Source organism: Arvicanthis niloticus, chromosome 1 (assembly GCF_011762505.2).
Source record: "Arvicanthis niloticus isolate mArvNil1 chromosome 1, mArvNil1.pat.X, whole genome shotgun sequence".
Classification (NCBI taxonomy): domain Eukaryota; kingdom Metazoa; phylum Chordata; class Mammalia; order Rodentia; family Muridae; genus Arvicanthis; species Arvicanthis niloticus.
The window spans coordinates 30,360,287-30,382,840 of record NC_047658.1 but is presented as its reverse complement, the minus strand read 5'-3'; the positions used below and the strand labels follow the sequence as shown (position 1 = coordinate 30,382,840).

General features: G+C 41.2%; 1 protein-coding gene across 1 annotated transcript in view; it reads right to left on the bottom strand.

Annotated features, from left to right (window-relative positions):
* Positions 1-2,701: 2,701 nt before the first annotated feature.
* Positions 2,702-22,554, bottom strand: part of Atp10a (ATPase phospholipid transporting 10A (putative)) — a 164,124-nt gene continuing 144,271 nt past the window's right edge. The window contains 9 exon segments of the mRNA XM_034521047.2: positions 2,702-3,525; positions 3,674-3,861; positions 4,279-4,383; positions 4,476-4,556; positions 6,850-7,050; positions 11,236-11,361; positions 13,087-13,163; positions 15,510-15,834; positions 21,793-21,977. Of these exon segments, the coding sequence (XP_034376938.1) occupies positions 2,907-3,525; positions 3,674-3,861; positions 4,279-4,383; positions 4,476-4,556; positions 6,850-7,050; positions 11,236-11,361; positions 13,087-13,163; positions 15,510-15,834; positions 21,793-21,977 (1,907 nt within the window). The 3' untranslated portion in view covers positions 2,702-2,906.

Below are 22,554 nucleotides of genomic sequence, written 5' to 3'. Positions count from 1 at the left end.
CACTGCCACATAGCCTCACACCAGGGTTTTAAGGGTCACATATCCACTGCAGCAAGGCTCCAATGCAATTGTCATTTGCTTCTTGCTTTAGAAAATATGTCGTGCCTAGCAAGCACCAGCTTTGTCCTGCACACTGATTGTGCAGTACTTAGTCTTTAACATGCAGAAAGACTATTCATGGCACTTCTCTGGGAAGATTCCATGTTTTGGATCTGTGCTGCCTCTGATATTTCTTTAAATGGTTATTTCCTTATTTCACTGACATTCCAAAATGTTTCCAAATTTGTAGCACTCTTACCAGGAATATCTTAAATGAACATAATTGGATATTTTCTTCAAATTTAGTCCCCAAACTTACGTTGGGAGATGGCTCCTTGAGTAAAGCACTTATGGTACAAGGACAAGGATGAGAGTTCGGATCCCCAGAACTCACTTGAAAACTGTGTGGGAGTGTGGGCCTTGACTGGACACATAGCATATGGAGACAGGATTGCCAGAGCAAGATGGCTAGCTAGACTAACCCAAAGTGGGAATTAAAGGTTCAGTGATAGATTCTGCCTCAATACATAAGGTAGAGAAAAATTGACAATAATCCATATTAACTTTGAACCTACACACATACTTTGACAACTGTGTTGTGCACCTGTACACACTTGTGTCATACATGTATGAAGATGCATACACACACATGTATAACACATACATATGCAAAAAAATAGTCCATCAAAGTGGATTAACTGGGTCCAAGAGGAGTGGGCTTAAGCTCCTTAGCAGGTAGGGTATTCTCTCTAAAATATATGAGTGTTCAATCAGTCCAGTCTTTGGGCAAATAATAATTTCATATTTGTTATTCATGGTGGTCATTCAGTCTTGTTAGATTTTCTCAGCAAATAAGCTGCCCAGGAATAATTGATTGATGATGACATTCTAGGACTAGGTCAGTGAAGTGTCCTCATCACAATGTCTCTTGCTTTATAGCAGTTTGGAGCCACAGGGTACACTAGAGGCTTCTAATACTGGAGGCCTCTAAAAGTTCTACATAGTAGGACTGAACAGGTTTGACAGATCAATAAGAAACAGATGAACCACTGAGGTTGAGCCAGGTGCAGTGAAAGGTACACAGGGTCAAGGGAAGGAAGCCAAAAACAGGCAAGACCTCTGGAACTGCCCCAAATGCCTAAGATGTCACCTTCAGATTTTCTCTACTTATACTATGGCTTTCAATGTGAATTTCAAGTTTATTTTACTGGATATATATATATAACTTGTATATCACATATGATTATATGTGATAGACATATTATGTTATTAAAATATGAATTTATAAATAGCTTTCATTTAACCCTTTTAACCATAAATTAAATTAATATTTTAAAATGGCATATGACATTTCTTCTGTAAATATATCTTTGTTGAACAAATTGTATATTAAGTATCTGAATATCATAAAGCATCTTCCTATCTGAACTGTCCATTATCCCTTAATGATCTTAGTTGGGTTTATGTTCAATTCGAGGATTAACTAACACTTTACTGCATAAAGCAGACATTTTCTGTCCATGACTTATTTGATGAAATTTACTTTGGTATTTTTGCCCATATATTGTCCTACATAAAATCTTGAAGCACATTGCTAATTTCAGAACTACCCAAACAAAGAAACTAAAAACAGAATGGCTGAGAGAAAATATGTATGGAATTCGACAGCTTCACAGTTTCTAATTTAGAGACACTGCCTTCTTCTACATTCACAGAGATTGTGCTTCAGTATTTCAGTCTTTGTACTGTGGCAACTGAGACCTCTCCAGGCCTCACCAGTACATCTCCATGATTCCTACTGCTCTCTATGGAAATTGTAGCTAGTTTTTCTTCCAGTAAAACTATTTCTTCCTTTCATTAATTCTGAGAGCCTTTTAATTTATTCACTTGGGATTTCCCAGGTATACAACAAGGAAATATGATAGCTCATCAGACAAAATCCTGAAGGTAGCTACTCAAAACGTTTAAGAGTTTGGCTGGAAGAGTCTGGCTGTTGACTATGGTCTGGAGCAAGGAGATTGGGGTAACAGGTCACTGGATGGCTGTCTTGCACACCACAGTACTGTACTCTTTGGTGTCTGAAAGGGCTTGCATGAGAAAGTGTCCCCACAGTATTCAGAACACCCTAGCTTATGTCACCCACCAGGATCTTCACACAACAGTGGCACCAGACACTCTTGTTGCAAAGTGGGGGTTGTTTATTGCCTGTGATGGTTTTCACAAGAAATACACGCCACACTGGAGCTGTCAAACCCATGAGGTGAACTTTATGAAGTGCCCACACCTAAGTGAGTGTTGGCAGTAACTTTACACGGGTTTTTCCTCAAGGTTTCACTTTCTGTTTATTGTTGGTAACATTGGAAGCCAATTGAGGTATTTGCCTCAAAGGCAACACGCCCTTCCCTGTGTCTTCTTTCCTGCCTGTCCTGTGTCCACATCTGACATAGCTACCCCAGGCTTCACTAGACTAACCACACAGTTATGCCTGGCAGGGGAAATCGAGGGTCATGTGGGTTGAAGAAACAGTGCACATTGCTTTTCCTTACAAAATGAGATGAAAAAATAAATCTAGACACACTTTTCAAGTGTCATTCTTCTTTAAACTTTATATGTAGATAGATAAAAATATGTGTTCTTATTTTTTTTTTATAAGTATACTCTATTTAGAACTTTTAAAAAATAAACTTTATTTTTTGGTACCTCTGGTTTCCTATATGTCTTGGAAACATTTAAAAAATACATCTTTCTAGAACTCTTCTGTGCAAATAATAAACATAAATAACATTAACATTTGTTACATAATAATAAAAGGTCATTTCAAGGATTTCTTTGTCACCACAACTGGCGGTGGCCCTTTGGAGGTGATACTAGAAGTAACCTGTGACTTGTCCCTGTAAGTTGTGCAGGTCCTGATCTGGCTGTGGTGGGTTGGACAGGAACTCACCATCCTGCTTGTCCATCTGTAAACTACTTCTGGACAATTGCAAGACGCTTCCCAGCCCACTGGCCAGTGACATCGAGGAGATCCAGTTTAGTGAGCCAAAGCTGGGTAGATGAAATAGTGATGACAAGGGGGCCGTCTGACTAGCGCTGGTGGATTTCCTCTTGGAGTCCCCAGGACACTCTTCTGAAATAGTCTCTCTGGGCATGGAGGACCCTGAGGCCTGAGAGCCAAGACCTTCCAGCAAGGTGTTCTCTCTTAATGGCATGTTTGTATCCACTGCACTGGGCTCCCCACTGGCCTCTGGGGAACAGGCCAGCTGCTGTGTGAACTGGGAAGCTTGAGAGGCACAGTCTCTAGGGAGAGACTCAAAAGGTCCCATGGTCTTCCTTTCTGAAAGCTCAGTTTCTGAGTGTCCAGGTGGTTGTCCCTGAGTAAAAGTCTCTTTGGGAACACTGAATTTGTTGAGGGATTTCTTGGCCAACTGGCGTCCCAGCTGGAGTTGGGTGGGGAAAAGGCTCCCCTGGAGGGCTTTGAAAAACAATCTAGAAGGAAGACACAAAACCACAATCAGATTCTAAACTCAGGACTGAGCTTCACGAGACTCACCAATGTTCAAGCACAGCAAAGCCAAGGGATGTGTGTGTATGCTGTACTTGCTTATCACTTGGCGGTACCAACTCAGATACTCACCTGGGCACCAATGCAGCAACAGGTGTGATGAGACAAGTCAAGTAGAACAGAGGGTCACCCAGTAATGTCTGCATGGTCCAGTAAGGGTTAGATGGAGGATAGCATGTGGCACAGGAAGTGTTGTAAATTAGCGCCACAGAGAAAAACAAAAAGGTACTGAAGCCACAGGCTAACCAGTTGAGCCAGGTCTAAAAGGAACCAAAGAGAAAGAGATTTTACCTCACATTAAGAGTAACAACAATGTGAGCAACATGAGTTTATCAAGGATGGTTAAGGGTGTGCCTTCCAGGCCTTAGGGAAGATTCTTGTCATTGGTGGCCAGGTGGACTTAAGCATGAGGACAGGAGCATGAGGGCAAGAGGAGAGGGCAAGGCAAAGGCAGACCAATGAAAGAGACAAGAAGGCAGGCAGATAAACAGCTGCTCAGGAAAGTCGGTGGTGGGTCACTCAAAGTTAGGCCAGCAGCTTTGAGTAAGTGTTATATTCCTTTTTATCACATAGGTAGGGCAACTTTGCACCTCCTATAGGTGCAAAATACCTACTGGGAAGTATGTGACCCCTAACACCAGTCCCCTCTATAGTGTGACCTTGCCCATGGCTCTCACCCAGGTTTTGGTTTCAATACCCAGGTGCAGCAGGAAGGTGAACAGTGCTATTGCTGTGACAGGGGTCCCCCAGGTAAATACATCCACATTGGAGTCATAGTAGGTCTGAAAGACAGAAAGCAAAATGGCTAAGGTCTGTGTGTCTGTAGGTGCCAAGAGGCAGCTGAAGAGAAAACCTATGATGGGTTCCTACTTACCAGGTAGGGAATGAAAAAGCATACCAGGCTTTGGAAGGCAGCATCCACCATGTTTAACCAGAATGTTTGTGGTCTGTATTCCTGAGACACAGAAACAAAGAGGGATTACAGAGAAGGGCTTGTTTCCTCCAAGGAATTTTTGAGCATGGAATACCCTAAATACTTGAAGCCCTGGAGAACAATGTTCTGTTTTAGGACCTGAGGAAAGCAAGGCTCCAACATGATGAGACAGAAACAGGCAGAGCCAGAACTGCAGGTAGAGGTGACTGGGAACCTTTGAACCAAGAACATGGGCCCTCTAGGTATAGGTCAGCAGAGTTATGAATAAGAAGGAAGTTGGGGGAGGGGTAGGAGGAGTTGGAGGGGAGAAAAGGGAAGGGTAGAAATTATGTCAGTATAGTCAGTACTCATAAAATTCCCAGAAAAAAAAAAATCTAAAAATCAGACACTGCTCTGTACGGAACTTTTCATCAGAAAAGATTATCTAAAATATTGAGCCTGTCTCTCAATCTGCACTCCGTCCCCGATAGATATGCCACCTACCCTGGATCTGGGCCCTCCTTCCACTTTAAAAAGGTTTTTTGATGAATCCTTTGAAAGACTGTTAACAATTAGACCTAAGTCTTGAAGTTAAATAATGGATGTTTCTTAGTGATATTTCAAATTGTCTATCTTTATTTTATGTATATTGAGTGTTTTCACCTATACATGTGCAGGATATGTATTCGCTGCCTGGAACAGTAAGTATTCTTAACCACCAAGCCAACTGGCCAACCTCTCATGAGGTTGGTGGAACTGTTTGGGAATGATTGAGAGGTATCCCCTTGAAGGAGGCATGCCTGCCTGCCTGCTGCTATGCTCCCCAACATATTGGCTGTGGACTTACTCTCTGAAACCTGAAGTCCCCAATAAAGTCTTTTTAAAAAGTTGCCTTGGTCATAGTGTTCTGTCACAGCAATAGAGAAGTAACTAAAGTACTGACATAGGTATTACGTTATAACAATGCCAAGCACACCATGAGAACTCTATACCCATGGTAAAATGGTCCTGGTACAGACAAATGGAGTGTTCCAGTACCTGGATGATACAAATCTGTATTTAAAGACATAACCAGAACCCCACCATCCTTTCAAAAGCAGCCTAGTAAGTCCTTAAGTAGCGGCCAGAGGCTTTGATTGCCTGCAGGATGCACACAGGAGATAGGAGGAGCATTTACCACCACTTAAAGGAAATGCTGGTGACATTCTCATGGGTTACCTCATTCCACATGACAAGTTAACAGTGTCTTGTCTCATGGCTTGCTGAGGACAGTAAGCCAGCTGGGATGGGGAATCCTGTCAAGACCACTGGTATAACACAGAGTCCCCTTTGTTTCCTATGAACGGCTTCCTAAGCTGAGAAGCTCCTATGAGAACTCACTGTCAGCAGAGGAACCATAGGAAGGTAACTTGAAGCAAATACATTCTTACTCTGACGAACTGCAGAAACAATAGGGGGCTTCATTATTTCTGCACACATCACAATTAATATGGCCAAAGAGGCGCATACATGGTTTACTTTAAGGGCTGGCTGGGACAACTGACCATCAGTTTGCCCAACATATGGTGCTGATTTAAGCATACATTTACATTTGTCTGGTCACTGAATTATTTCCCTGTGAGTCTGTTGTCTAATTCACACTGACACTAATACATTGTTTTTTCTTTAATTTTGCCTGCTTTAGAAAAATTGCTTAGCACCCATGACTAAGGCAGATTTGCCAAAGACTTTTCTGGCGATAGCTGAGCTGGAGATTGGTTTTACTCAACGTACTTGAATGTATTTGCTTTCATGAATGAAAGCAATGGCTTTCATTTAGGATGTCCCCCTTTGTACTGAATCTTGGTTCCCATAGTAGCATTTGAGGGAGGTGATGAAACCTTCAGGAAGTGAAGCTTAGTAGGAGGTCTTACGGTCACTGTAGGCATGCTGCTGAGTGGATGACAAGGTCCTGGTTGCTTCCTCTTTGCTTCCTGGTGCCTGAAATGAGCAGTTTGCTCCAGTATGTATTTCTCACCATTGCCCTGATAATCAGTCAATGTCACCAGAAGCACAATTGGGATTGCCTGATCCTAGATTGCAACTGCCAGAACCCTGTATGCAAACAATCTTTTTCTCTTGTAAGTTAATCATCTCAGGTGTTTTGCTATAACAATGCAAAGCCGACACAATGTATTACAGAGCCTAGCAAACAGCATCCATTCTAAAATTTCAAATTTTTTTCCAGGAGTGTCTATTAGTAGGGATTTTTTTTCTAGGGGAGGGGAGGATTTTACTTGCTGGAAGGTTGAAAAGGAGAATGGAGAGCCAGGAGATGGAGACACTGGGAGCTTACCTCCATGTTTTGGCCACTCTTGTAAAGTTGTGGCTCTCTCAGTAACATGTCAGCTGGAACATCTTTATCCAGCACCCCAGTCACCAGCTGGGGAAGCGATGAGAAGAGCAAATTAAAGAAAATCAGATACCACTGATCAATCATGGCAGACGCAGAAAAGCCACAGTAAAACTGGAACCAAAACAATATACCCACAAACATCTGCAAGAGAGAATAGAGGTATTAAGAACTTTGTTTGTTCATTTGTTTTGTTTTTGCTGCTTCGACAAAGACTCATCTGAAGGACCCAAGATCCTTGTAGAGATTTGCTATAGGTAAGTGGTTAGGCAGCAATTTCTTCCCAAAAGACAGCCCTAACCTCCACCCTTATTGTTAGCCTGCCTCACGCCCTCTTCTACCACAACCTCATATCTTCAAGAGACTCGCAACAGGAATTTGAAATTCCTAGAAACATCTTAGGGAAACATGAGATTTTGTGCTAGAAGAGTTGGAGATGACCAATGTTAAACAATTAAGGCTCATAATGGCTCACTTTTTAAGAGGGCCTGTGGCTTGTTCCCTGGGCCTTTGTTTTCCTATTTTCCTATGTACCCTAGGGTTCATCTCTGAGCCCACTTTTCCCTATTTTCTTTCTGTTTTCTTTTTTTGTCCCCCTTTTTGGTGGGAGAGGGCAAGGTTTAACTATGTAGCCCAGGCTAGTCTCGAATTCATGATCCTCCCATCTGTCCTTTCTTTTTGAAAAGAGACAGTAGAAAATCATCAACAACTCCCATAAGAGGAAGGTACACACAAGTGCAAGGCCAGAGCAAGAATGTTAAGCAGCAGAGAGCCGGAATAACCTACTCAGCAGTGCTGGTGGTAGGTAGGTCTTTCCACTTCCACTGGGTCACAGTGTCAGTGGCTGGGCTGTATTTGCATGGGGAGCATGGGAGTCTGATGATAGATATAAAACAGAGTGGTCAAGATCTTAAATTTCTCCCTGAGGCCCCTGAATTAAAGCTTGTTTCTCAGACCAAAGAGCAATTTGGAGTTAGTGGAAGTCAAAAGAGTTGGGCCTACTGAAAGGAAGTCAGTGAGGGCATGTCCTTCAGCAGAATACTGGAAACCCAATTCCCTCTGCCTCTCTGAGAACCCTGGGGTAAGCGTCTTTGTTCCTATCATAATGTGCTGACTCACCATAAACCCAAAGGAAACAGGGTCAAGTGTCTACAGACAGAAACCTCTGACACTGTCAGCCAAAATAAAAACTGTTTCCTTTATAACTTATTTATTCCAGTTATTATAGTATAGTGATACAAACCCAACTCAATGTATTTTCAGACTCATTGTATAATCTGACAAAGATCATATCACCCTCTCGACTTCAGTTTCCCTGACTATACATGGCCATACCAGTGAGTCCTACATGGGGCTGAGGGTGGGGGGTTGTTGAGATTTAAAGGATTTGACACCTTTAAAGAAATCATTAGATGTCTGGAATACTGTGGCTTTTGTCAGAGGCATACTCTTCCTAGTTTAATGTCCTCATTTCCTTCTTTGAGGCTCAAACTCAAAGTCCTCTTAACCTTTACAGAAAATTAATGTTTGAGATCTGAAAACACTTAAATCAGAGTATGAGTAACATATCCAACTTGTTCAAACACAGATGGATGTTGGCTTAAGGTGCAGGGGGGGGGGGTGAGTCTCCAAAGGAGATGTGGTAGAGTGGATGAATGTTCCACTGAGCACAGTGAGGACTCGGTTTGGCTGCTGGAGCTACAGCTCTTCGTGGCTCTTGAAAGAGTTACTTTATGTCTCTAGTCCTTGGCACAGCTACTTTACCTCTCTCTGGGCTTTAGTTTCTTGCCTTGAAAATGGCTTTGGAAGATCAGAAGAAATGCTAGTCCATGTGGGTGGAAGCTATGACTAAATCCCCCAAGTACTGCTTTAATCTATGACTTAAGTTTCCTAATATGCAACCTTCCTCCTCCCCTTCACACCAACCACTGACAGTCTTGGGCTTCATTGATTTTCTCCCCTGCCTTCCGCCCACAGCTCACTCTTGCTCACCCACCGTGGGCTCAGCCTTATGAGTCATAGTAGAGCAAATGGAGTCAAAGAGAACAGGAAAAAAAAAAATACTTAGATAATTAAGAGCCCCCTCTCATAGTACCAAAGAGCTTTATTCCCAAAGCTCTGTTGCTATGGAAACTGTTCTTCTCTGCTCTTTATTGGAAAGGCCAATTTATTCTTAAAATTAATGACTCCTGTGAGGGCTGACTACCCTTGAACTCCTCACGTGGATAAATGCTCTTAACAAAGCCCTGCATCTTACATGAAGGAATACAGGCTAATTCTCCTCCCTGTGTTCTCCAGCAAAGGCAGGCTTAACATGGTTGTCAGAAGGAGAGTGTACACACCTCAGACTGCTGCTCTGGCCTCTATTTGCTTCTAAAACATAGAAAAGCTTGAAGTATGCTATTCTCACTATCTTTTCAATTTGGCAAACTTGAATTGGGAATTACAGAGATATGCTAGCTTAATTTTTAGTTTTGTTTTGGGGGATAAAAAGAAATTATAACCCAAAGATGTCAAACAGACATGATCTATTCCTTATGATGCCTCAATTTAGGGTGTTTTCTTTTTTTTCTTTCAAGTTTTTGATGCAGGGGTGAAAGCAAAATACATTCCGCAAAATTTTGAATTGTTCTTTGCCTGGGCTTTATTCTCTCACGAAATGATGGATAGTGGTTCTGAGCTGAAGCTCCCAGCTGTCCACAAGGTAACAATGCTCCAGTGTGCCGGGCTACTAAACTATGACCGTAGATGATCTAAGTGAACTGAATGTGTTTTTCCTTTGTGATACTTTCAACTTCTGATGGGTTGTTATCAGGACAACAAAACCCTACTATATCAGGTGAAGAGCAATGTGCTTAAGATACCACTAAAAGAAGGAAAGAAAATGTGAGGTTCAATCCATTCTAGCTTATTCCACAGAGATCATTCACTTCTGGAGAGGGAGTATGAGGCCTCGCCATGCTGGCAATTCAATACTGGCTTACAAAGAAAGGAGAAATGAACTCAGAAGGGCAGAAACATTTTTTTTTTTTTTTTTTTTTTTTGGATGTGGTCCTGGGAAGAGCTTAATCTGATTTAATTTCCAAATCTACTCAATTAGCTATGTCTTGATTGGTTCCGGGCATCTTGTATTCATGCGTTAGAAGACATTTTGGAAATTGGGCAAGTGAGTGGGTGGGAGAGGTTAGGAAAGGAAAGGAAAATGTGTCAGCCTCCAGAATGAACCATTAGGAACACAAAAGATCTGTACTGACATCACCTTAGAGTTAGCATGAAGGTTTTCGTATAGAATTAAAAGAAAACAAAAACAAAAACCTTTTAACTTATTTTACTGTTTTTCAGAAGAGCACAAGATATTCTTGATACTGGAGTTCTGGTACCTTGACAGTGAGATTTATGGGACAAGCTTAGATTCTCATTTATCCCAAGAGTTTAGTTTGTCTCTTTGTTGGTTCACTTGGCCTCAAGCTGCCAGAGGCAGAGCCAAGGGAGCAGCAGTCTAACAGCCCCTCAGGAGAATGTCTAGAAATCTTACAAATGAGTCAGAGTTTTGTGATGATCCTGTGGTCCATCCTGCAGGCCCATGGAGTATGAAGGAACTAAGATTAAACATGAGGACCATGTGGGAGTGATGAGGAAAGGCTTGAAAAGACACAAATGTTCACAGAACATCTGGCCTAGGAGGAGTCTTCCCTTAATAGAGCTATGTATTAAGCTAGCTAGAAAAGTAACTACTCTACGCACAGAAAGATGTGCAAGCCTCCTTTTTTTAGTAGGTTCAAGGCCACACTTGGGGATTTGTACAAGGCCTGGTGTAAGTAGGTAGACAACATTCAATGCCTGAGCTACATACATAGCAAGATTAAGTAATTTTCTGATTGCAAGGCCACTGAATGTTCTTCTCTTTAACCTTCATTGCCTACAGCAGAGAAACCTACTGTGTTTCCTACTGTGGACACACCTGTGAAACACTCCTACAAAACACATGCAGAGAGGCTGAAAACTGGAGAACAGAATTTGATGTCAGGTAGGGACAAGGACTTAGCAATTGCCTATCTATTAAACCACTTGGAAACTGCTGGCTTTGTCATTATGCTACTTTACAAAAACATAGATGAACAGTCTTGTCTATCTGTTTATTAGAACTTTCCCCCTTAAAATTGCAGCTGTTTTCATTTCCCATGAGTTAGTCTTCAAATATAGGGTACAAGACAAGGCTAAGACCACAGGCAAACCCAAAACAGTGGGGCAGACAGGAGACCCTGACGGCTTATGAAGGCAACGATCCTACAAGTTGTAAAACTCTGAAGCCCCATGTCAAATACATACTGTGTTTTTGTAGAAGAAATACAGCACCATATTGGCCAGTCTGGAGTAGCACCAGTGTCCATGGACGATTAAAAGTCTCTCCAGGTATCGGAACCTTGGCACTGCAAAGTCACTTGCCATCACAGCCTTGAAAAGAAAAGTAATTCTCATCACTGCTGATGCCCCACTTGGCATAAAAGAACAGAAACAAGGCAAAGAAAACAGGAGAGGAAAAAAATTCAGCCTAACACAGTGCTAAGTATGGCTTAGTCTTATTAAGTCCTTGAATTAAAAAGAAAAATCATTCAATAATCCCTGTTGCTCATGAACGGCACTTTCTAGAACTAGATATATGATTAAGGGGTTTGTTTATACAGGCTTCAGTTTTTCTCTTCTAATGTTGTTTCCTAACAAGTCACAAAACAGAGATGTACGGAGTCCCCATCATCCCACCTTTCTCCAGTGCCAAAGGTACTTTTGTCTATACTACACCCACATTTCAAAGATGAGCTAAAGCTGACCCACCAATGGGTATCAGACAGACAGACATCAGGACATCCTGGGAGGTTTATTTTGTACACCTTTTCCAGGAGAATAAACAGTGACTATGTACAATGGTGTCTGTTTCTAAGTCTGTGTCAGGCAATAGCGGAGATTCATTGATTTTTGAAAGAATGAATAATGGGGTAAATGACTGAAGAATCATTGAGCATATGAAGCATTTGGTTCCGAAATGGATGTTCCATTACGCATGCAAGCTAGCCTTTTGTATTTGTGGAACATAATCTAAAGACTTAAACCAGTGTGGATGTAAAAGATTCAGTAAAAGGTATTGAAAATGTAGAAACTGTTTGCTCTAAACAACACAGCATAACTACTATTTACATACTGTTTCATTGAATTGAGCACAAGAAATCATCTAGTGATGATTCAAGTATATAGATGGGTATGGGCGGGGTTTATGCAAATGTAACAGTTTATGTGGGAGACTAATGCATCTGTGAATTTTGATGTTAAAGCAGCTTCCCAGATAGTGAGGGTCAACTGACTATCATTTGACTGCTGCCAGGCCTACCATCTGGCTGCTATTTAATATGAAGCCAGAAAATGAATTTTCTCTGCACAACTTTATATATAGTGAGTTTTCCATAAATCATTTCTGATTGAATAAGTGATCTAACCTGTGAATAAATGGTGATAAAGATTATGATTTTAAAATCCCACTGAATAAATTGTTCCCTAAAATCTTTACCAAGATACGTGTGTGTGTGTGTGTGTGTGTGTGTGTGTGTGTGTGTATGGCTCAAACTTGCTCAAATGTTACAAGTTGATATAATGCTATATCCAGAAGCAGCACAACTGAAGTTAACTAATGCATTCAAATTCTGGAACATTTAGAGCTGGAACAGAAACAAGTGAAAAGCACAGATGGAACTTCCATGGGAGTCAGGATGACTACATTTCTTCTTCAGAAAGATTTTGGGTCCCAACAGTGTTATGAGGCAACTTTTACAGAGTATAGATACTGTTGAGCAATAGTAAACAAAAATGCCTCTAGGGATGAGTCAGGGGAGGCTATGACTCACTTTGCCTCTTGGTGTCAGAGTTTCCCAAAAATATATTTGGGTTGACGCAGGCAAAGATGTTTACCACACATAGCTTCATTAATAGAATTACAATATATCTCTAGTTTACAATATTACTAGTAGAATTACAATATTCTACTAGTTTTCAGCAGAAGGTGAGCACTGGCCCATACTGAAGGCAAATCCTTCAGGTTCATCAGAGGTCAGAGACAGGCTGGGAAAACTTGTGCTGTAATAGGATAAGAGGGTCATTTGGTCCCACAGGACAGCCCAAATGGTCTTTTACCTGCATGCCCTCCTGGCCTGAGATCCCCACGCCTACATCTGCCACCTGGATCATGCTGACATCATTGGCCCCATCACCTAAAAAACAACACAGGCAGGAAGAGCATTGATTTTGGAAATGCATGGAAGCAGAGGGACATGTTGAGTTTCTTGGGCTGCTGCTGGACTGAGTTCTGTGAGAAAGATTGGGGAAAGGGCAGAAAAAGAACTTCTTGGGGAAACTGAGGTAACCAATCAGAATTAGGCATAGTGAAACATAGGATTGCTAATCATATCAAGCTGCCCCAGTAATCAGCTAGCACTTAGCCACCATCTTATTCAGTGGGCTCAATCCTGTCAAGATACACACAGAAAAGGTCCTTAATGTGATGTCTGGCACAATAAGAGAAGCCAACATCATCATCATCATCATCATCATCATCATCATCATCATCATCATCATCATCATCACTGTTGCAGTGACGCAACTCCAGGCATCAGGACCTGTCCAACTCACAGTTGCCTTAGCAATTTTCTTATTACATCAAGCAGGTTGAATTCTGTTCAGTATTTTATGCACACTGATTACCACCTGTAAATTAACTAATATGTGCTGTTGGGTTCTTTGAGGTACGGCAAAGAAAATTTCCATTTGTTCCATCAAGTTGTTGATTGATGAATATTAAAACAAGAAGTCAGAAAGAGACCTTAACATCTTTTGGATGTCAGACACATACATAGCCATTATAATTGAGACAATAGTGGCCATTTTTAGAATTAGACTCAGAGTAACCCAAGGCATAGCAGATATGCCAAGCTGTAAAAAGACACACAGACATCAGAGCAACTCATGATGTGGCTATAGGTTGGCAGTTTTATTTCTGCCTTTCCCCTAGTATTGGAAATCAAACCTAGAGGTTTCACAAGTATTATGCCACTGGCCTATATCCCAAGTGCTCTCCTCACTTTTGATTTTGAGACAGGGTCTCATTTAATTTGTCATAATGGCCTTGAACTTACTATGTACCCTTAAGGCTGCCCTTCCATGTAATCCTTTTGTTTCAACCTTTTCCATTGTTGAATTACCCAGGCATGGCCCAGGTCAGGATTAGGGTGTCTCTTCCTTGTGATTTTATTGTTCTTTATTGGGCTAAGCTCAACATGGATGATCAGTTAGTATTTGTTGAATTAAAATTTTGGGAACAATGGGAATCTTTCTAGCTTCTCATAGAGCCCCATTCAAAATGAATTATGATGCATAGTAGGCCTCTCTAAATATAAACAGTGGGTTCTTAAGATTGGGGCACATGGTCCAAAAAATGATGTGATGTTCTAATGGGAGATTAGCTTCTCCTTCCCTGGAGGAGATGCTACCTTCCCTCAGCCTGGCCTCGGAAAGCTATGGTGAGCACTCTGGTTATATCTCCTGAGCATGTTCCTTTTCGGCCACCTGTGTACTTTGCTTAGTATATACTATTGATCTCTATGACTCTTAGGGTGTTCAGAATATGGCTACCAAGGTCTCACACCTAAAGCTGGATTCTTCCTAGTAGATAAATTACCGAAGATGATAGAGGGTAATACCACAGACTTTCTGCAAATTATGCTATAAATATATGTCTGACTAATTGGTAAAGATATCTTTATCACTGGGCCTACTAGTTCCCAAGAGTGGATCATATGAATAATGGTGTTATAATAGTTACTACCTTCCTGGTCCTTACCAGGAAGTGGCTAAGCCTGTGCAGGAGACTATAACCAACTTAGAAATGGGAAGAAATGCTCCCTAAGGGGGTGCTAAGTGACCTCTACCCTGTCAATGAAGAGGAATCTAGAAGGTTCCACAGCCAAGAGTACCTGCAAAGAAAAGTAATGTTAGATACAGTTCTTAAATGATACAAAACTGTGCTGTCTTGAAGTGGATGTGTGTTCTGTCTTCGATGTATTCAATGAGATGCTTGTCTCAGAACAGTCAACAAAGTTCAGCTGAGAAGAGGGGCTTTTGGTTGGTGCAGTATGGGTCCTTAGAACATCATAAAGCCTTGACAACAAGATGTGTGTAACAACTCAAAGCCTTTGAAAAGGGCCTCTGCTGAGTCAAAATATGCTAACTCAGGACATCACTGTGGCTGGACTATGTAGAACAGATAGTTATCTAAAGCCCTGTCTTTGAAGAATTGGTCTATACTATAGATTGTCTTCTTAAATTAGCAACTGCTGATCTTATAATACTACATGCGTCTGCTACCACATCTTGTGGCTCTTTGATGTATGGTTTATGTCTCAAATGCTCCACTTCACCACACTGGGCATAATATTGTAAACAGAACAGGTAAATGAGTTTTCCTTATTTCACAGTGATGGATGAAAGAGGATCAGAAATCTGGGACACACTGAGAGGGAGTGGCTAAGTGAGACAGCTGCAGGGTCAGCCTTAGTACTTGCCTATGGCCAGGGTCATGGCCTTGAGCTTGTTTCTGACAAGCTTCACTACCATGCTCTTCTGCAAAGGGGTCGATCGGCAGCAGAGGACGGAGCGACACTGCTTGGCAAGGAAAAGAAATTTGTCCTCCAGGCTTTTCTCAAGGGCATAGGCCAGACTTCTCCCATCAATCACAAGGCTTGGGCTGGGGCTGGAGTCAGCAGATGTGGAGGCTGAGTTGAAAGAGAACCCCACATTCAAGTTGCTTTCAGAGTTCTGAGGGGTACCTCTAGAGTTTCTGGACTGCACATAGCGGAGGCATTGATCCAGCAGGGCTGCACATGCTTCCTAAAATTGACACACAACAAATTTCAGTAGGGTTTTGTCACTGATCCTGGTTATCTGCCTAAACAACCCCCAGTTGAAGTCCTTCTCATGGCTCTTTAAACCTCCAGAAAAGGAAGCACAGGTAGAGAGAATGACTTCTTGCTGAGAGGAAGAACTCAGCTTCTACTAGATTATACTTTATTGACTATGCTGATATGCTAAAGTTGAAATGGAGCATGTTTCACCTTCATAGGTGTGGCTGCATTACTGCTATACATTACATGATGAGTCTGAAAGTTCAACCTGTATGCCTCTAAGTTCTCTAGGGCTTTTATCTAAACCTTGCTGCCTCATACTGAGCCATCAACAGTGGTCCACAAAGCCCTTTCAAAGCCCTCCCTGGATCAGCCTATCTATCTATCTCTCTATCTATCTATCTATCTATCTATCTATCTATCTATCTATCTATCTATTGAAACACAAACACACACACACACACACACACACACACATTGTGTTTTAAAATTATCTGTGTCAGTCCCAAACTGGAGCTGAGTTTCTAAGGAGAAGGAAAACTTGGTTATTAATATACTTTGGGGACAGGAGCCAGACACCAAAGTAGGTGCTCATTTCTAGGAACAAACAGACCATGGAGAACTTTGAAGGACTCCTGTCCTCATGCAGACAGACAACCCACTGGCCTAGGGCCTAGTTCCTTACAGCACACTGTGGAAATCAAGCTGTGGCCAATTAATACTTATTAAAGACTGCTACATGCAGAAAGTAATAAATCTGAAAAGAGATGGCCAATGACCTTACGAAGATTTGGAGGACAAGACATGACCATTACTGGTCACAGATGAGGAACACACTTGTGACTGGAGATAGAACCCTCTGCTAGAGGAGGGGATTCTGGTAACCGGAGAAGTCAAGAAGAGTGTGGATATAGAAAGCTGTGAGGTTCCTGAACCTATTACACAGTGCCCACAAAGCTAGTTCTCTGTGAAAGGAAGCAGGCTCATTCCATCCAATTTTTACCCTGAGGCAGCTGCTGTAACTGGCCAGGGGTACAGAGCTCTCATGAACTCTGAAAGAAAACAGTAGCATTTGGATAGGGAAAGGGAATTATCATCATAAGGACAGCAAAGGGTTGCAAATGTTTTGTAGGAAGCCGCCTCGTGTCTTCCCAGCAGTAAACAAGTAACTGCGCAGCTGCAAAGGCAGAAAACCCACCAAAGTCACTGGCCAATCCCGAGGCGTAATATTGGGTGGTGAGTGAACAGCCAATCAGAAGTGAATACGTCACTCTAGGGTGTATTTAAGCTAGGCCCCTTCCTGTTTTCAGCCCTTCCACTTCCTTCCGCTTCCTTCTGCTTCCTTCCGTGTCCTTCCGCGTTTTCCACGTTTGCTGATACAGAGTAAAGCCTCGTTTTGCAGTAACTACCCGAATTGCGTCTCTCATGTTTCTCTCCCACGGGCGAAAAGGGACTCGAGAGGTGTGCGGAACAATGTTTCATTTTACCCTAGAATTCTCTGGAATGGCCAAAAGACTGAGGAATCAAAAGTCGATACCAGAAAACAGGAGCTCAGGAGGAAGGAAGGGCACCCCCAATACTCAGACATGATGTGAGAATTCTCTGCTTTTTTTTTTTTATTGTTGTTGTTGTTCATTTGTTTTCCTTTCTTGTTTTCTCCTAGACCTTATCATATGGATTTTGCTATACTGGCAGTAAACAAAGCCATCTAGGAATGAAGACTCAGAAGGAGTGGAACCAGTCTCTTCTCTCAGGTGATATGGTGTCAGGACAGCTGTATAATGATTGCCTTTATCTATGTCCAACTATTACATGCAGGTGGGGTTGGGAAGGAAAATAGGAATCAGAAAGAGGTAAAATACACCATGGTTTTCTTACCAAAGAACATTAAAAGGGACTCCTAGAAAAATAGAAAGTACTGGAAAGATGGCAAAAGGAGACACTTTAGCTGGTCCTATAATGCTACTTATGAATTCATGGGTTGCCTATACACTGTGCACACATGGGTATAATTCTGAGGGGACAGTAACACTCTGAGAATGACATTTTGGTACACTCCCTATCCCTGTTCCAAACTGACTTTTAAAGAGAAAAATATGTATAGTCAAAGATGGGCACTGGAAGCAGACAAGGCTGAGCAAATGACCCATCCAGAGTCTGAGCAGAGCCTAACGTACAAATCTAACAGGATAGATCACCTGTTTCCAAAACTCCATAATCCAGAGGAATAGAAAGAGGGAGAGGGGTAAAAGTCATAACATAATTGACATAAGTCACATAACAAAAGTTCAGTGTCCCAAGAACCAGGAAATTCCAGCTCCAATGAAAAATCACAATGAACAGAAGGTGACCCTGACACTAGAATAATCTAACAGGGACATTAAAGCAGCCATTATAGAAAAGCTCCAAGCAAGCATTAGCATTTTGAAAATCAGAAGCCAAACAGTTTGGGCAGAAAGATTGTGAGCAATACACAGAAAAACCATATAAAAATGTGAATGTAATCCTAAATAATTTATGTAGAATCTCTGCCCTTAGGGAGGTAGATTGCAGCACCACACTCCTTAAGTGTGAATTCACACGGACTTATTTCCAGAGTTAACTATAGAAAAGAGTAGGCAAAAAAAAAAAAAAAAAAAAAAAAAAAAAAAAAAAAGCTGCATTCCTTGGAAAATGGATACAAGTGGCAAATACTAGGGCATCATGAACGGGATGGCATGATTATACAATGCAATTAAATAAAGATACCTCATGCCCTTCACTCAAAATTCACAGCTTCATTGTAGTCACAATAAAACCATCAGGTAAATCTAAGGATAAAACCAGTCTATAAATAATGTTATCAGCCCTCTTCAAACTCTGCCAAGGACATGAAAGACAAAGATAGCCTTAGGAACTGTCCCAGCCAGGGACATTCAAAAGAGCTTTGACAAACAGATGTAATGTGAAGGCTTAAAACAAGATGGGAGGTGCCAGGTAAGACAATATAACACAGCAGGATCTTTAGTTAGAGCACGTGTTAATATTCATTTGTGGGTATTAAAAATGTGCTATACTAACCTGAGACGCTAATTGGGAGAAACTGGATGTGATATGAGAATGCTCCATAGGCTTTTCCAAACATTTTTGTAAATCTAAAACCATTTTATATGTGGAATTTATTTTCTAAAATCCCCACTATATAGGCTTAGAAGTAAAGACACAGTAATAGATAAGAGTAGTGAGCTTGAAACGCAAACACACCATGCTCTAGCTGCTTAGAACAAGTGGCAAGGAAATAAATCGCAACAGTAGCCACTCAGAAACATCAATTTTTACTCAGCAAGGGTTCAAGGACTGTGCTGATTTCATTTAAAACCACGTAAAGTGGACATGTTTAGCATGCTGAATGGAAATATTTGCAGGGAAGACATGGTTCCAGAAGGAAGGTGTAGTTAGGCTATTTCCTGAGGAAAGCAACAGTATTTCTTGTCAGTGGGCTTGCCCTCTAGTAATTGCTTCATACACAAGGGAAGTGGTCAGCCAAGGAGACTCAGTAAGTAGTCCTGTCTCCTGATGCTTAGGACACAAGAACTGAACTATTCTATTTATCAACGGAATGGTTCTGACTTTGGAGAAGAGAGTACCCGTGTCCACATAATGAAAACCAATAAAGACTATTCCTTTGGTTACTGAAGAGCTAATAAAGTTAAATGAACTGAAATATTATTTAATCAGGTTGAACTCAAACTAGGAATCAGTAATAGAAAGGTGAAGAGATAGCCTAAATACTTATAAATGGAACAAAACACTCGTGCAACAATCCACAGACCTAAAAGGAAATAGAAAGTATTTATAAAGAACATCAGGAGCTGTATATACCTGAAAACAAACTTCAAAATTGGGAGGTGCAGAAAATAAATTCCATATGTAAAATGGTTTTATATTTACAAAAAATGTTTGGTAAAGCCTATAAAACATTCCCATATCACATCCAATTTCTCCCAATTAGTATCTCAGGGTAGTATAGCACATTTTTTATACCCACAAACAAATATTAACACATGCTCTAACTAAAGCTTGTGCTGTGGTAGACTGTCTTATCTGGCACCTCCCATCCTGTTTTAAGACTTCACATAGTACTGAGTGAACAGCTATAATATATATCTTATATTCGAAAAGAAAAACGTTTGAGCACAAGAAATAAAAACAAAGAAGCACAAGAAGAGGAAGAGGAAAAGGGAGAAAAAGAAAGCTCAAATTATTATCAATAAAACTTCAAATACAAAGAACCAACAGAAAAAAAAGACACCAAGACAATATAAACCTCTTTCTTGAAGAGTTAGTATAATGGATAGACTAGCATCAAAAGTAACCAAAGAACATACACAAGATAACAGTGTCATAAGTTAAAGAGGGAGTGTCACTAAAGACCCACAAACATCAAGATAGCAAGGAGAGACTGTCAACAACTTGGCTCTCAGAGACAGGGTCCTGAAGACTGGACAGCTGATGATCTGGGTATAGAACTTTTAAGAAGGAATCCCTGAATCTCCATAGAGGATGTCATGGCCTTGATCTCCTGTAAAGAAGGCAGAGGAGGAGCTTTGCATGGAGGGAGGCTCAGGCTTCAAGGAGAAGCCTGTGGATATCCTGAAGAGATTTCTAGTGGAGAAATCAAATTCTAGATCAGGGAGGGGCTGGGAGTAGACAACTCCTGCTTACTTGAGGATTTAAGCAAATAAATGTGACTAGACCAGAGAATCGCCTAGGGGCAGTTGATGAAACCAGAGAAGTGCATGCTAAATGGATCACTGCCTTGGCTCCAGATTCTAGTTATGTAGGACCTCCAAAAAAAAAAAAAAAAAAAAAAAAAAAAAAAAAAAAAAAAAAAAACCCAAAAAAACAAAAAAACCCCATTTAGTGATATGAAAAAGAAGTTGAACCTTCCATTAATACACCCCATATGCACATTCTTTTGTTATTAAGAAATCTTAGCTGGGCAGTGGTGGCGCATGCCTTTAATCCCAGCACTTGGGAGGCAGAGGCAGGCGGATTTCTGACTTCAAGGCCAGCCTGGTCTACAGAGTGAGTTCCAGGACAGCCAGGACTACACAGAGAAACTCTGTCTCAAAAACCAAAAACCAAAACAAAACAAAAAAAATCTTAGATCCAACTTCTTCACCTAAGAGACATCTGTCTCCAAGGGCTACCTGATAAGTGTAGTCCTCATCCTTTCTCATGGAAGCTTCTTTGTGCAACAGCTAGAGACCATTACAAAAAACTGCAGCCAATCAAAAGGCAGAGTTGTGAAGCCTAGTACCAATTGATACATTTATAATACAATTATTTGGCAAGTAGAACCTACACGGCTCAGGGATTATAGGGCAAAGAGGGCAGAATGATCCTGAGAGCCAGAAGAACATGGAGTTCGTTGTGAGGTTGTTTCTTCTAGAAATATCAGAAGCTACACCCATGAAGTCTTACCAACAGGGCTGCCTAAACATGATCTGAACAAGGACAACAAAGACAAGCTAACATGGATGGGGGAAAGCCTAAGAGGCCTCACCCTACAAAAAGAAATACAGGCAGCCAAGGAATGCTGAGAGTGGGAGAAATACTTATGTCACAACAATTAAATTTTTTTAAAGGCCATAAATTAGAAAGAGAACGAAGAGGTATGTGAGAGAAAAAAGAAATGATGCAATATTATAATCTCAAAATATAAAATTGAAAAAAAAAAAAAAAAGAAATCCCAGAGAAGTCCACATCTTCCAAGATAATGATAAGAATGTCCCAAGACTCAGAAATTGTACACATAAAAGAGGGATGCAGTGGATAAGCATTCTTTCATGGTTACCATCGGAAGCCTTGGTGGCTTTCTAATATAACTCTGTCTTTGGAGTCTACAGAATATAAGCCCCACCTCCCAAGACAAGGTACAGCTTCTCTGGAAGCTACCTACCCGAGAATCAGCATTCAGTGTGATGACCTCTTCACCATGGTCCAGCAGTTTGCAGGCATATGCAATGTTAATGGCTGTTTCTTGTTTATCACCTGTGAGAACCCAAATCTGCAGGCCAGCTTGTCGTAATTTGGCAATGGTCTCAGGTACGCCATCCTGAAGGCGGTCTTCTATCCCAGTAGCACCTGGTTAAATGTGTGACAGTTCCAGTGAGTCCTTAATCACAGTTCTTGATGGGGAACAAATGCCATGTACCAAACATACCAAAGGCACTACCAACTACCTAAGACTTTCTTGGAGCTCACCTGCCAGATGACACTGAATGGCAAAAAGTCCCTCCCCCCCCACCCCCCATAGCAAGCTAAAATAATTCATCATTTCAGGACTGTGCTAGACACTTGCCAGAACTGTTGACAAGACTCAGTCAAGAATATGTAGAAGGAACAAGGGCAAGTCAACAAACCTAATTAACAAACAAACACTCATAAAGAGTGCCTTGAAATCTTTCTGACTAAGAAGCAGCTAACTTTATATGTAGTCTAACAACAGGGACCATCAGTGAGAGGAAATTACCATATGCCCAAAGGATTAAAAGAAAAGCCTTAATAGTTACCTATCCCCTATGCTCCTTTGGAAAGTTTTCATGCATAAAATTTAATGTTTGCTCTCAACCATGTCAACCATTTGTTATCCAAATAGATGGTGCAGAAAGATTCATTAGTTTTTTTAAACAATACCATCACATGAATGCTTCTTCCACAA